Below are 15,641 nucleotides of genomic sequence, written 5' to 3'. Positions count from 1 at the left end.
ATGATCTGTGCTGGTGCGGAACGTGCTTCCCCTTGTGCCATTATTTATGTGTGATGCAAGTGCTTCAGTGACCTGCTCCACCCAGGGCAATAAGGTGCCACAAGTGTCCGCTTTATAGCCACGAGAGAGCATAAGCACCCAGAGAGCCTGACTTGGCATAGGTGACAGCTCCCCAGAAGTCCAGCCGTGCCTTCACTGGGGAGAGTTTGAAGCAGTAGTTTCCTCGGGGCCTTGTTCAGCACACCAGAACCGAGTCAGACCTCCGCCCTCCAGGCCACCTGCCTCCTCACAAGTGCTGTCTGCGGGGCCGGCTGGGAAGCACATGCCCAGCTGCGGGGCTCCTGGGCCTGGAGAGATGCCTGGAAAGGCCTTACTGGGCAGAGGTGCAGGGAGACCAGGGCCAAGGGAGGCCTCTCCACCACCCTTTGCCACGTGACAATCTGCTGAGTCACCCAGCTCCCCCAGACACCTGGCTTGACTCAGACTCAGTGCAGACAACGAGCCAGATGGAGCCCAGCTGGGACACCTTCAGTCCTACCACTCTGCTGCCACAGCTGCCTGGAGCCATGCCTGGCGCTGGGCTAGGAGGCACAGTGCGGGGTCCCCAAGGCAAGAAGCAGTCTCAAGGTGTTATGCGAGCACCAGCAGGCCTGGCAGAACGGCAAGCAGTAGCTTGGAGAGGGGCCGTTAGAGTTCTTCTGGTCCCAGCGATCCCCCCGTGTGCAGGTGAGGCAAGCCCAGGTTCAGAGCTTGTGCTACAGGGCCAGGCCTAGGCCTCACCTCTCCTCCCCGCTGCCTTCCACGCCATTCCCATTCCTGCACAGAACCTTGGGCAGGTGAGGCATGGGCAGACCTTCCGGGGCCCACTGGTACGGGTAAGAATCAAACTTGCAAGGACATAACCGTAGCGTGGTAAGGGCTGCCCGTGTGGCAGCCAGTGCCCCCAATCCTAGGCTCATGGTGTCAGGCTAGGCCCTGAGCTCTCCATCCTGGGGGCTCATCCCTCCATGGGAGCCCGTTCCTCCATGGGGGCTGCATCAGCACCAACCTTCCAGGCACCTTCAGGACGGCCAGAGAGGTGTTGGTGGCTGTGTTCTCACATGAGTCTCTGATCATCTTGTGAGTGATCTTCATGCTGCGCTTGCTGGTATAACAGTTAAATGAAGTGAAAGTAACTTTGAACTGAGTCCAAGGGTTGATTTTTGCCAAACTTCAGCCTCAGGCTAGCCCTTTGTCAGCCCTGGCTCAATCTTTATATTGTCTGTCTTCTCCAAACTCAGGAATCCCAAGACCTTCAGAGCGGGCATTACTTTGCAAAGACAGGCCTACTTTCTACGCCAACAGGCTTTTTAGAATTGATGCGGCCAGATTTCTAGAACTATCCCACACTCTAGGCCACCCTTGTCCCTCTTTCCTGTGTTTATTTGGAGAGCATGTTGTGCACATCAAAGAAGAGGTTCCTGCTGGTGGTTTCATCAAATTACTGAGCAAGAGAAGCACCGAAGAGATGCAGACATTCCTGGAACAGATTCCTCGTGGCACGCGGATCTCATCCCTTTATTTCTATTTCCGCTGACATTCTGGGAATGTCTCTTTTCTGTCGTCTCCTAGTCCTCTTTGTGATGAGGAGGGCTGCCACGGTGGCAGGTTACTCTGGAAATGCGACGTAGGAAAAGTGCCTTGTGAGGAAAGGGCTCTAACCAAACAGTAGTGTCCTAAAGATAGCCCCAGCTGAGAGCAGAGAAGAACAGCTCCCAGACGCAGTGCTGGAGGTGCCGAGGCTGGGCCCTGCTTGCCTGGAGTGGCTGTGGGTTATGTACAAGGCTGTAATCAGTAATTTCTCACATGTGGATAGAGCTGTCTTTTCCAAAGTGCCTTCACATCCACCGCAGTATCATTTTAGGCAGGTTGGCAGAGTATGAACCAGGCTTTCGTTTGCATCTGCAGACTTGAGGGCCACACCCCCCTGTGGGCTTTGCACAGCACAGACTCTCAGCCTTGTCAGTGAGGCTGGCCCCGACGGCAAACAAAGCACCTGCCAAGGGTCGCCGCACAGTGTCGCACTCGGAGTCCCCACCAAAGCTCCCATCAAAGTCAGCCTGATTATTTTCCACTGCATTTTCCTGAAAGGATGTTATGATTTTCTAGATGTTTGGTGGCCGGCGATAAATCAGGCTTTTATGATGTCATGTGAAAGGCCCCCTCTCGGACTTCCTCCTGCTGCAGCCGGAGGATGAAAGTGGGCCATGTTGGTTGCGCAGTGGACACAGCTTGCCTTAACCCTTTCCTCGCCTGTCCCGTGGACCAGGGTCACGGAAGAAGACAAGCTGTTTCCCCTCAGCCTGCCTTTCACAGGAGCATAGCCAGGACATGTGAAACGGAGCCCCTTTCCCAGAGCTAAGCAGACTTGCTCAGCAGAGAGGCTTTGGCCTCAAATCAGGATCAAAACAAGAAGGCGTGCTCCATGGAATGATATGAGAGATCGCAGGTGATTCTCTAGAAGTAATCTTTTGGAAGAGTCCCTGTTCTCTAATCATGAAATCGTGAAAAAGGAGATGACACATAATGCTGGCAGGGCTGTGGTGAGAGGCACACGCAGACTCCACTAGGAGAACTTCGCTTCTGGCATTGTTGATTCGTAGAATGTCTTTGAAAGCAATAAAAACGTTCTCATTCAGACGAAAATCCTAGGAGTTCTCTGTCAGTCTTTTTTCCCCCACCACCGCCTCCAACCCCAGGGAGGCCTTTTCTGCTCTTTCTCCAAGATCATCTCAAGTTCACCCACGCCTTTCCGTCACTATGTCCCCTCCCCACCCCTCGTGTCCAGGCCACCATCGTCTCTCACCACATCTGTGACTGGAGTCTCTTAGCTGGTCTCTCCCCTGCTCTTGCCCCTCTTTCTAACCCACAGGCAGCATCTGCAGGCATCTTTGAACTCATGCATCGCAGCATATGCCCCCAGCACTTAAAACCCCACTGTGGCTCTGAGCAAAGCCCAGACTCCATATTGGATGTGCTGGGCTGGTAAAAGATGGAGTTCAAAGTGAGTGGGTTCTCACTGTAAACGAGCGGACTTTTACACAGTGCACACGGACACAGAGAGACACACCCAGAGAGAGACAAAGAAAGACACATACACACAAGAGTATGGTAAAAATGTTTTCAAAACACAGGCAGGTTTCAGTGCTGTGCCTTATCCTCTTGAGAGCTACTGGGAAAGGAGAAGGCCTTTAACCAGCAAGGGGAGCTCAGGGTCACAGCTTCACTGCAGGCAGGAGGAAATGAAGGGTGGAGCGGCATCTCAGTAGCCTTCAGAGGCTGAGCGTGTCCTCATTTGGCCAGAAGAGGGACAGCCCTTTCACAGCACACCCTAGCAGGTGCTGGAATAGGATGGCCAGGTTACTGCCTCTGGTGATCCCTAGTCTCCATGTCTTTCAGGGCCAGCTGGGTGCACTCCCGCTACAGTGGCCAGCACCTGAGTCGCCAGGTGCTTTTAGGTTAGGTGGCCCAAGCACATCAAAGAGTGGCAGATTTTCCAGGGGAAGAGGGATTATGTATTAGAATTGGGCCATGCAGGGCAAGAACGACTCGTCTACCTTTTTAAAAAGACACACAGCTAAATGACAGTTTATAGTCAGTTCCATACTTTCAAAAATTGGCACCAGAAAGTCAGAATTGTAAACTCCATCAGGTTGAGGTAGCCAGCTTTCCAACCTCCAGCCACAGCCTGCAGGTGGTAGATACTCCAAGGCAGTCACTGTGACCAGACAGCAGAGCCTTGCGACCACGTGGCTTTGCTGGGAAAGGCCTGGGCTCCGTGGCAGAAACCACCCAGGAGGCCAACAGTGCCTGCCTCTGTGTCCCTCCCAGCCTCGTGGTCATGGGCTCGTCTCCCCCTCACTCCCCATGCCCAGTCACAGCAGCCTTCTCTCCGGGGTTCCCTTAAGGCCTTTTTACCTGCAGTGTCCCCAAGAGACCCTCACACCCCAGATCTTTCTGTGACCGGCCCGTGCACATTGTGCAGATCTCTGATCCAGTGACCTCTGTGGAAGGCCTTCCCCGCCCAGCCAGTACAGAGTGCCCTCCCGCCCTCCAACAAGCCAGGCCCCTCTGCAGTCGCTCCCTCGCACTCCCATCGGCCGAAACTCAGGTCTCCGCCAACTCTTGTGCTGCCAACCCCTAGAACACGGGCTTCATGACAGCCACGGCCTTCTCTTGTCCACGTTTGCTTCTCCAAGGCTTAAAGCAGTAAATATGTGGCAACAAGCAAGCAAGAGACTGTGAAATGTTTGCAGAAATTGAGGGACAGCAGAGTACAGAATCTTCTACACTCTGTTACAGCTATTCAGAAAATGATTATCTAAAATTAGAGGGAGGGTTGGGGTGCAGGGTAAAAGTTGCATGTAAGTATCAAAGAAAAACTATAAAACAGCCCACTTAAAAATATTACATCTTCATCCATGATGTTACTGCAAGAAATGAAAAGAATCGTTTTTCCTACATTTTAGTGATAAATAATAGCCTCAATGGAAAGCCTGTATAGGATGAATTAGAAATGGTTCTAGCTGCTAAAAGCAGCTGTGCAATTTTGAATTCTCACACAACTTTGCAAGCCTTGCTGTCCCCGTTTTACAGATTTAAAACCTGAATCTCAGAGTTATTAAGAAAGAGTTAAGTGGTTGAGCCACGTTGTGATTCCAGGTCTCTCCAGCAATGCCGCCATGTTGGTTGTGTCCACGAATTTTTCTTCCTTTAGAGGCAAAGTCTCATTCTGTCACTTAGGCTAGAGTACAGCGGTGTAATCATAGCTCACTGCAGCCTCAAACTCCTGGGCTCAAGCAGTCCTCCCACCTCAGCCTCCCAAGTAGCTGGGACCACAGGCAAGTGCCACCACACCCAGCTAATTTTTTAAAGTTTTTTGTAGAGACAGGGTCCTGCCATACTGCCCAGGCTGGTCTCAAACTTCTGGCCTCAAGCAATCCTCCTACCTCAGCCTCTCAAAGCACTGGGATTACAGGCATGAGCTTCACGCCTGGCCACGTTTTTGTATTGAGATAAAATCTATATACTGTGAAATGCACAAATGTTGAACTGCAGTTTGATCTGTTCTGACAAACGCACACACTCATGTAACCGACACTCCTATTCGTATAAGGAGCATTTCCGCACTCCAGAAAGTTCCTTGGTGAACCTTCCCAGTCAGTACTCCTCCCCTGTCCTCTAGTCTCGTTTCTATAACCATGGATGCCTCTTCTGGGACATCACATACAGCAAATCATACAATATGTACAATATGGACTCTTCTGTGTCAGTTTCCATCCAGCATTAAGTTGATATTTCTGTGTGTTGATACCATCTATTACTTAGAGACCTCTTTGCCACTCAAATTAATGTGTGTAAAGTGTATTGCTTACAACACATTCTACAGAGGGTTTTGTCCCATTGAGTGTTGTGACTGCTGGACTAGGAGTTGGCAGAACCTGACCACTAGATGACTTTGTGACGTTCTCAAGTACTTGGCTGAAATACCTCTGCAGATACATTTCGCTATAGGACTTTGTTCCTCTCATGAAGATGTAAAGAAGGGATGCCAGGTGGCCATGTAGTATAGACACCTGACAAAACCCTCTGAGCCTTCCTGTGATGATGGGTGGCCAAATGGGTGATAACAGAATTAGAGTAAACCTAAAGAGTTGTCATCATGCTCATCTCCTCTCCATACCTCTCCAAAAATTTGCTAACAGATATCATAGTAATTGTCTTAATCTTTTCTCCAATATAAAAGTCCCCAGAGAAATGGCCAAAAAGCAAGAATCTGGATGTGCTCAGGTGTTTGGCTAGGCCTTGAGTTTCTTAGGAAGTGGCTGAGGGAATGAATATTTGGAGGAGCCTGTGGGTATATGTTTGATAGACCCTGTTTGAATGACCCTGTTACGTTATTTATATTTGGATTGGGGAGAAGGAGGAAGGGGAGGGAGGGAGGGAGGGAGGGAGGAAGGATTATTGAAATGAGGTGTGTTGAATTGGAGGACTTAATATACTGTATACATTGAGAAAAACCACAAAGGAAAAAAACCCCATCTACATTGTACTGTGTAGTACTCGTGTCCGAAGCAGTGGTGGTGGGGCGGAGGGGGGGACATTTCTAAGAGGTGGGTAGATTTCCTAACAAACTAGAAGGAAACAAGCTTAAGGAAAATTACCTTCCTCTTATGCAATTCAGGATCCCCTGTGGCCTAGGTAGGCATTCCTAGGTGAGAAGGTGCGGGGTAAAGATAAGCCAGACGACAAGTGCTTTAGCTTTTACCTCCGAGATACTTTGCTTTGCACAGAACTTTCATCTCTAGGAAAGAGGCCACCTGCAACAGATACAAAATCTCTTAAGTTGCATTTTGGATGTGATTGTTTTGTGGTTTAATTAGCTGATGTCTATAAAGCGCTTTGAGGGTAGAAAGCCCTAAGTGGCAAGAGCACAGCGGCCTTCCTCTTGTATCCAGGGTGCCACTTGCCAGCGATGTCACAAGAGTCCCTAATCGGTGCACTCAAAGGCGCTTTATCTCCTGTCCTCGGGGTTTGGCCACCTCCTTGCAGCATGGGTAAATCTTTACACCCTAGATCCAGTTATTAACAGTAACCAGTAATTTCCGACCAACATGGTGCTGGCTTTGAAGCCTGGAATGCTGAGGTCACTGACAACCTTATCTCCTTTTCATTAAATGGCCCCTGCATCACAACTATGAGTCAGCCACCCCCCATCTCAGCTAGTCAGAGTGGAGATCAGTGAACTAACCGGAACCAAGAGGGCTCTAGTTACAGTAATTAATCTAGCTTTCCCCAGGTTGATGCTACTGTAAGCACCAGGGATCAAGAAATAAAGCTAACTAAAAATTAACTCTACGATTGCAATTATAGATGTAGAACAGGTACAGACAGACACAGCACCTTGTAAATATGTATGATGCAAGATGACATCCCCAAAGTCTTATATGGTTATTTCATTTAAAGAAACCTATTAGACACCTACCTATGAGTAGGCAGCTCCCCAAAAGCTTCCCAGCACAGCCTCTGAGAAGTGCTTTCCTCTGCTCAGCTGGCTCAGACTGCTGCCTGGTTGAACGTGGAAGGCCTCAAAGTTGCACAGGGCTGGACAGGGCAGACAGTGGGCATGTTCCTGGGCTGGGCCCCACTCAGGAGCTGGGGAGCATGCTCCTCTGTCCCAGTCAAAGGCCAGGCAGCCAATGGGCAGGCGGGCACAGCCAGGGCAACCGCCTGGTCTGGGGAAAGGAACAAGCTTTGGGGTGGCATAAACTGCATAGACCACATGCGGTTCGTCCCATGGAGGAAAGGGGACCGCCGCACTCATCTCCACACATCTCCAGCATGTCTGCTAGAAAGGGCTTTCTCCAGAATATGTTTTAAAACTTTGTTTAAAAGGAAGTTAACTTGCTTAAATCCTGTATTTCTCCTAAATAATTATGTTGTCTGTGTAGCTTATGAGCCCTTTTTGCTTAACTACAATTCTTGTTTTATGTCAACTATGTCAACCATATTTTTAAAATATAAATGAAAAAAGATCCATTTATATATAGGTTGCACTATACATGCCATTAAGTTCTCCTTTCATGAAGTGAACACCTGTAACTTTTTTTACCACCCTAAGCTTTATTGACAAGTATAAGTTCTCCTTTCATGAAGTGAACACCTGTAACTTTTCTTACCACCCTAAGCTTTATTGACAAGTAGGCATATACTGAAGACCATGTTCTCATTTACTTTCCACGAAAGCTCTACTGTACTAGCCGGACTTTGTTGCTGGTCTCTGGGGCATGGATACGGATGGATGCATTTCTTTCCATTTGTTTAGTAGTGCTTAACAGCCGCTGATCCCAAATGACAAATTCTACCAACTGAGATCCCATCAGAAAAGTGGGATCGGCGAGAGGGGTGGTCAGAGGATTTTAAAGTGCCTATTAGGCACCGTGCAGGAGGACTGGACCGCACACCCGGAGTCATCTAAGGAGGCTCCCAGCAGAGGTGACAGTGGTGACAGTGGGAGTGTCCAGTGGTGGTTTTATTCCAAGTCTACACCGTCGCTGATTGCCACACAGCAGCCTCCATAAGGGTGGCCACGGACGAGGCCGTGGTGCAGGGCCTGCTCCTCCCTCTGCCACTTCCTCTCCACTGCCTGCACCGTCCTCGGGCCAGTGCTGACTGACTCCATTTCCCTGAGTCTGCCTGAGCATTGTTTCTGTTAGCCTCTGCCGACGGACAGTCCCACCGAGTCCCGCTTCCTGAGCAGACAGGACCGCCTGCTGTTTTCTTCTCCTCTCTTATCGCCCCTTGTCATGAAAGGAGAGGTCTGACTTCCACTTCAGTTTGTGTGGATAGACAGCAGTAAGGGAACAGAGGGGAAATGTTCATTACCGCTGTTAACACCACAGCATTTCTTACTGCTCAGACATTTGCTCCCTCTTTGGGAAGGATTAAACCAAAGGATAAATTCGTGAGCATGTGAGGCTTCAAGCTACACCCAAGAAGAGATGTCGTATATTGCAAATTTTCTGGGGGATCTTTCAGAATTCATTTTTTGTTATTTCCCAGTCTTATTCTCAACTATCTGGAATCTTGACTAGGATACTCTGTGAGACTTGAGAGCTTTTTCCTGAGGCTTTTTGTTGTTGTTTAGCAGCTCTGCCTTTCTGAAAAAGAAACATTGCCCCAAGAGTCAAGCTTTCCTATTCACTCTACACTAGCAGAAAGTTGGATCAAGAACCAAATTCACCGGCATTCTTTTATTCCCTTGGAACCTGAGCTATTCCTCAATTTTGCTTTTCTAAGAAAAGTAGAAGGGAAAAAAAGAATATTAAGCGCCCCTCACAGCTCTGTATCTTAAATTCCTGAAGATATTTCGCCAAGGCTTTCATCAGTCTCGGCTTTCCTTATTAACATCCGTGTCCATACATCTTCTCCTATTTAGAGCATCAAGAGTCAATTTCTTCCAAGATGTACATTAGAAATTTAACAATAATCTGCCAAAAGATCTCATACTCTTAGAATATTTCTCCACCTAAACAGATGTTCTTTGCAAACTTTATAAGCAGACCTGTTGAGGAAATGTGGCATCCAACACCTAGTTTGAACTAAATATTAAAGTTTTCCCAAAGCAAACTCAGTGAAAAGGGGAGAAAATGAAATGAGACTGTGAACTTCAAAAAATCATCCTATGTGATACAGTCTGTTGAACAGCATTCCCCACAATGGTTTTGGAGAAAGTGGTATGGAGGTGGGAGGATCCCAGGCAATGAATGTGTTAAAGAAGGATCAAAATAACATCGGGGGAAGGAATGAAAACTAACCAGTGTGATTTTAAAGCTGCGTTGTTATCTAGATGGGAGAGATCTGAGGAAAGGGACCTGTCGTTAGGGTAGAAGATAATGGCACACTATGGTCTCTCCTTTTCTGGAGTTTGCGTTAACTACTGTGGGCTCAGAAACGGGCTTAATGACTTTTCCAGCATTTGGTCTGGCGCTTTATCAGTTCACTTTAACAAGAACGTAAGCCAGGAAAGCCTAAAAAATGGCTGCAGCCAAACATGCCCTCCTCCATGCTGCTGTTTGCAGCTCTGTAAATGTATGCCTGGATGGTACAGCTAAAGGACAACTCCCGAAGGTCAAATGAATACACACAGTCCGTGAGTCAGAAATCTGGAGGGCTGTGTGGACGGAGACATTGCTCCTGCTGTTTTGCTGCTGTAAAATGCTCAGTTAAACCTAATTGAATTTGACAATTATAAATTACATATTGAAACCGTATAGTTCACCTAAGGAATAGCAATGAAAACAGTGAAGACACCAGAAGCCAGAGTTCAGGAAATGTCATATTCACATAGAAATACTTTAAATTTTTCTCAAAGCTTTATTTTCTCTTTTTTCAAGAAAAGCTCCAGACCACCCAGTTGCACTGGTGGAAGTCCTTTTGGGAAGCTGTACATAAAATCATCACTTTAATTCAGCTTTTGCCCCCATTGTCATACTAAGGCTGTAAGCATATGTATAATGAAGGAACCGAACTGTCAAAAAAGAAGAAAAGAGTGCAGGAGATAAGCTCATTCTTCTCTCTTGTCCTTAGGAGCTGATTATACCCTATTGGAGGGGATTTGTGGAAGTTCAAAAATCTTTAAGAGGGAGGTAAAGATTAAAGGGACGTGTATCATGGCCCACACTCCCCTCTCACTCCTCACAGTTCTGTATCTGAGCACAGCAGTTTGGACCCCGTTGTATGAGCATTTGCCACCCCTAATTCCTTCCCAGCCCAGAGGAAGCCTTATTTAAGGAAGGGAATCCACATCCTTGCTCTCCTTCTAGAGCTGTGTGCGCTCTCCCACACAGGCCCCCCCCACGCCACCCTTTAAGTATGTCCTGTGCCTAGAACCTTGCAGGATGAACCATTGACTATATCTTTTCTATAAATGACACAATGGGAAGAAGTAAGAAATTCCTTCAGGAACAGTTAAGTGTAAAACAAGCTGGGATGCTCGTAGTCTTTCCTTAAAAGTTGATTGGAACATAAGCTTACTGCCCAGTCCAGATGTCAGCCTAGGAACAGCTGGCATAGAGAGCCGATGTTTTGTTCTGAGGGGACCTCATCCTTTTTCTTCCCAAGGTCTCTTGGTCTAATTAAATTTCAGGGAGACAGAGCCTTGGCAGAAGGTTAAAGGAAGCAGCTAGACTGCAGTATTGGAGCTAGGCTCAAAACTAAATTGAGAAGTTTAACTGGGTGCGTCTCTGGTTTCAATGAAATACTTTTACAGTGTATGGTAGCAATGTCTGTTTCTAAGCCTTTGAAAACCATTTTTCTTTTTCCTTAATTGTAGTTCCCTGGTTGTTTTTATATTGTGAGCTACTTGTAGAAAACTACAGGAAACATAATTACAATACAAAGCTCCATTTCCCAAGCCTACCAAGATTATTTGAAGCCAAACTGGGTTTTAGGGTTTTGCTGACTATGAGTTCACAGCCATGAAATGCATCCTATGTCGTGCTGGTTGATTTACAGCCAGTGTGATGTGATTAAACAATAACCATGTTTCTCCACACCGTCTAGCTGCTATAGGATTGAGAGAGGGGAGGGATGGGCTGCATGACTCCACATTGCACAGCTTCCTCTGGGGAAAAAGAATGAGTATCTTTGTGTGACGCTTATAGCAAAATAGAAGCCTGTAGAAATATATACAAGTTTGTTTAGGGAGGGGAAAGAAAAATAAATTACTTCGTTTTTCTGCTTATATTGCTATTTCCTTGTAGCGCTATGTTAAATTGCTAATTACTACTTTTTGTATTCTACTTTTCCTGAAGAATCTGTATATGGACTTTTAGGGCCAGCAGAAATAACTTGTTTTAGTATTATTAACACTCTGGGGAGGAAACTGGTACTTTAGAGTATTGCGAAATGCAAAGCGTTTGAAAAAGTAGTGATGGATGATGAGAAGGAGAGCGAGAGTCGCTGCGTGTACTGCTGCAGCCCCATTTCAAGCCCACGGTGCAGACATTCAGTAGGATCCAGACAGCCTCTGCTCTAGAAGGCTCAGCAGAGAAGGTGAGCTCCAAACCCAGGGCAAAGCAGGTCCCACCCCTGCCCTCCCGACCTTTCCCATCATGAATCTAGAACAAATTCCCCACCTGCCAAGTTTCAGGGAAGTCTGAAGAAAATAAGCAGGAAAGGCTTTCAGTGGCAGCTTGACTGTCTGTTACTTTCACACGATGAAACTCCTTTTAGGCTGTTCTTTAATTTGTATGTAGCTGAAATAGAATGATCGAGTATTTCTCACCTTTAAAGATCGGCTATTTTCGTACGGCCTTTGCGTTCGGTTTATTTCGGGGAATCACATCTTATGTGTTATTTGACGAGTACATTTGTGTATGGAAAAGCTAAATATTTATCTCAAAGTCTTTTATCTTTCTTCCCACCTTTCTTTCCTCTCTTTCTCCTTTCCTCCTTTCTTCCTTCTTTCCTATTTTGTAATTCATCTTGAAATTCTCATCTCAATCTTCATGTCAGTCAGTCTTCACAGAGCTGTAACAAAGACATGGGTGAGTAGGGGCTGAGAGCAGGATTAAGTTCTTCTCCGCTGGTTTTCTTTTAGCCAGCCTTCCTTCCAAGGAAGCCTCTTAAGTCGATGGAGATGAAATGCCCTTGTTTCCTCGAGTGGAGCGGTTGGGGAAAGCGGGAGGAAGGCACTCCCAGAGGGGACGGTGGCGGGCAGTGCGGGGTCCTGCAGAGCTGCTGGCTGCAGCTCCGTGCTGGATCGTGGAAGTACAAGTGGGTCGAGATCGGCATTTTCTTAGGAACAGAATCGAACCGAGTAGAATAGGGGTAGAATAGAATAGACCGTCTACAGAGTTCCTGGACGCTAAGCCTAAGCATTGCTTCGTGAAACTCCAGTTTCGTTTTATGAACGCGTGTGTGCGGGAGGCGATGTGAACTGACTTTACTGTGGGTACGAAAAGCCCAAAGCCACCGCCCAGGAAGAACCGCGCTTGGCTGCGGCCCGGGAAGAAACATCCACGGCCGCATTAGAAAGAGGGTCGCACGCTGCCGCCGAGATAGAGGGGTCCCCGAGTCCTGGACCTCGCGCCCCACACCCCGAGTCCCTTCCCCGCGGGGCTGGTGGCTTTGGGTAGGACGGGCGCTTGGCGCGGCCAGCCCTGCGGCAGGAGCTGAGCGGCGCAGGGACACGGGCAGCTGGGAGGGGCGCCTGGTGATTTACTCACTTCCCTCCTAGCCAGAGAAGTGCAGTAATTCGAAACAGTTCTCATAGGAGCGTCCCTGACAACTACATGTTAAAAAAAAAAAAGCATTAAGAGCCCAAGGGATGCCTTGGGGAGAAGCGGTGTGGAGGTAGCTGGGGGTGGATCGCTGTCACGGTCCTCACGGGTCCGCACAGCACATTCTTAACCGCGACCTAGTGATTTACGGCGCCGGCGCCGAGAGCCGCAACTGAACGCGCGCAGCAGGGACCGAAAGCAGGGAAACCCGGAGCCTTGTGCGCCCAGAGGGAGCGGAACGGTGGGAGTTCCCGGGGCTCGGGACCTGCTGCACCCCCCCACGACCCACGCCTGCTTCGTCTCCCCCTCTTCTTCCCTAGGACTTTCTGCAGGGCGACTGCACCAAAGCGAAACAGAAGCTGAACTGGAAGCCCCGGGTCGCTTTCGATGTGAGTATCTCTTAGGGCGCACGCCGCCCGCTGCGGGGCCCCGGGCTGCAGGGCGGCAGCTCTCAGGGTCGGGCGCCTGAGGCGCCTGCGATGCCCAAAGCCCGGAAGGCGGGGTGCGGGAGAAGTGAGGGGAGCTGGAATGAGGGACGCGGAGGCCTCTGTGGGGCCGACACCCGGGGTGGGGTGTCACCAGGAGAGAGTGGCAGAAGCTCCTCCCTCACGCCCACCCCTGTGTTGCAGGAGCTGGTGAGGGAGATGGTGCACGCCGACGTGGAGCTCATGAGGACAAACCCCAATGCCTGAGCGCGCCTCGGAGCCCGGCCCGCCCTCCGGCTACAATCCCCGTAGAGTCTCCGGTGCAGACGCGCTGTGGGGATGGGGAGGGGCGTGCCAATCTGCGGGTCCCCTGCGGCCCCTGCTGCCGCTGCGCTGTCCCGGCCGCAAGAGCGGGGCCGCCCCGCCGAGGTTTGTAGCAGCCGGGATGTGACCCTCCAGGGTTTGGGTCGCTTTGCTTTTGTCGAAGCCTCCTCTGAATGGCTTTGTGAAATCAAGATGTTTTAATCACATTCACTTTACTTGAAATTATGTTGTTACACAACAAATTGTGGGGCCTTCAAATTGTTTTTCTCTTTTCATATTAAAAATGGTCTTTCTGTGAACTAGCATTTACAGGGTCAGTGTGGATGTTTTCTCCAAGTTATGAACACGGCTGTAAGGGTCCCCAAACAACCCCACAATCCAGGCCTTGGAATGAGATCGCTGTGGTCAGGCCTTGCCCTGTTTTGAGAAAGCCCTTGGTGGGAGGACTCCTGCAAGGCTAAGGGGGGCGGGGGTGCTCCGGCGAGCCTCCTCCTTAGTCTTTGCCTGGGACATTTCTTTCCCCCTCCTGGTGACAAGTCACTCTGGAAACCTAGTTCCTGCAGAAGGGAGGAATTCACACCCTGGCTGGTCTCTGCTGACTATAATTAGAACCCAAGGGCTCTCACCCATCTGAAAAAGAAGTCTTGAGAAATAGAGGGGGGTCAGAAGAAGAAACTTGAAGGTAAGCAAATACTGTTGGAACATTCCATGGCAAAGCCACCAGGTTACCTAGAGGTCTCTGAGCCTGTGCCTTTCCTTGTGGTCTAGAATCTTTCACACAGTGCTTATTTGCAACCTCTTCTTATGACTACTAGGTCACTTTTTAAATCTCAGTTTAATGTATTCATTCAGCCATTTATGTTAAGTGCCTAATACATGCCAGACATTGTGCTATGCACTTGAACGACATCAGCGTTAATTTGAAGCTATAATAAAAAGGTTTAAGGCTCAGCCTCAGATCTCTGGATCTGGTTTCTTTGCATGCATCATTTAGGTGGCCTGGGTAAGACCACAGGTGTGTGCTCCTGAGCTGTGTATGGTGTACAGCTACAGGTAGGCTGACGCACACATGTGCAGGACACCCACAGGCAGCAAGCAAGGATTCATGTACAGGTGTATACCTCCACATGAAATACAGTATTTTGCCCTAGAACAAATTAGGTCAGGACACTTCTTCTCCCCCTCACTCCCCTTCCAAGCAAAATAAAATAAAACTTTATAGCAAATGGAATTCCAGCCTTTGCACATGTGTGTGTGAGTGCGGGTAAACTATTTCTGAACGTCTTCACAGGCAGGTTTATGATCTGGGGGAGGACCGAGTCTCCAACGACTGGCGCAGGAGAGAGGGCTCTTTGTGTGGCTGCCCAGTCGCTGTGAAAGCTTGCTGGCCGGGCGGCCTCGCCCTTGATGGAGCAGAACTGGGGGGCCTGAGCTAGCCCACCCGCTCCTCAGAAGCTGCCCCAGGACTCGCCTTCTCTGCACTCCCAGGCGGGATGCTGCTAATTGGAAACACATGGTTGCTGGGAGGCCGGGCCTCAGCCTGGGCAGGATAGTGGGCACACACACAGATACATACTCACACGTTGGCTCCAACACAAACATCCATGCACATCCATTCACAAGTGCACATACACTCCACAAACATGCCATCTCACAGTCACACATTCTCACAAACACTTGCAAACCCAACTCCCAAACCCACTGTCACACACATCCTCCAACAAATCTCACAAAGAGTCACATTCCTCTTAGCCTTGACCCTGATGGGCAGGCACCCCCTCTCCTCTGACCACCGGAACCTCCCTTCCCACACCCAGGAGAGACTATTCCAGGGGCCCTCAGGCTTGCCATGGCCCTGTTTAATTCAGTGTTGCTTGTTTGGACACCTAGAATCAGGAGAGATTCTAGGCAGGGGTTTATGCAACTCCAGTTGAGCCATGATGTTGAATTCTACTTCTCCAAACGGATGGCAGCATCCATGTTTGAAGGAAACTAAAGTAAATTTGGTTGCAACCTTCTCACTGCTCCTGCACCCTGAGTAATGGAAGGAGCGGGAGTTCCTTTGGCT

At 49.0% G+C, this 15,641-nt stretch overlaps 1 protein-coding gene across 2 annotated transcripts in view; it reads left to right on the top strand.

Moving 5' to 3' along the window:
• The window catches only part of GMDS (GDP-mannose 4,6-dehydratase), a 679,307-nt gene that overhangs the window by 612,462 nt on the left and 51,204 nt on the right, over positions 1–15,641 (top strand). The window contains exons 10-11 of one of the 2 annotated variants that reach the window (XM_016954803.3): positions 13,145–13,213; positions 13,454–13,878. The exons of the other annotated variant lie outside the window; for it this stretch is intronic. Coding sequence (XP_016810292.1) covers positions 13,145–13,213; positions 13,454–13,516 — 132 coding nt within the window. The 3' untranslated portion in view covers positions 13,517–13,878. Of the gene's footprint in view, positions 1–13,144; positions 13,214–13,453; positions 13,879–15,641 lie in introns of those variants that run through there. 2 annotated transcript variants of the gene reach the window in all.

This window comes from Pan troglodytes, chromosome 5 (genome assembly GCF_028858775.2).
Source record: "Pan troglodytes isolate AG18354 chromosome 5, NHGRI_mPanTro3-v2.0_pri, whole genome shotgun sequence".
Taxonomy (NCBI): domain Eukaryota; kingdom Metazoa; phylum Chordata; class Mammalia; order Primates; family Hominidae; genus Pan; species Pan troglodytes.
The sequence above is the reverse complement of the archived record's forward strand: the minus strand, read 5'-3'. Positions and strand labels throughout refer to the sequence as shown.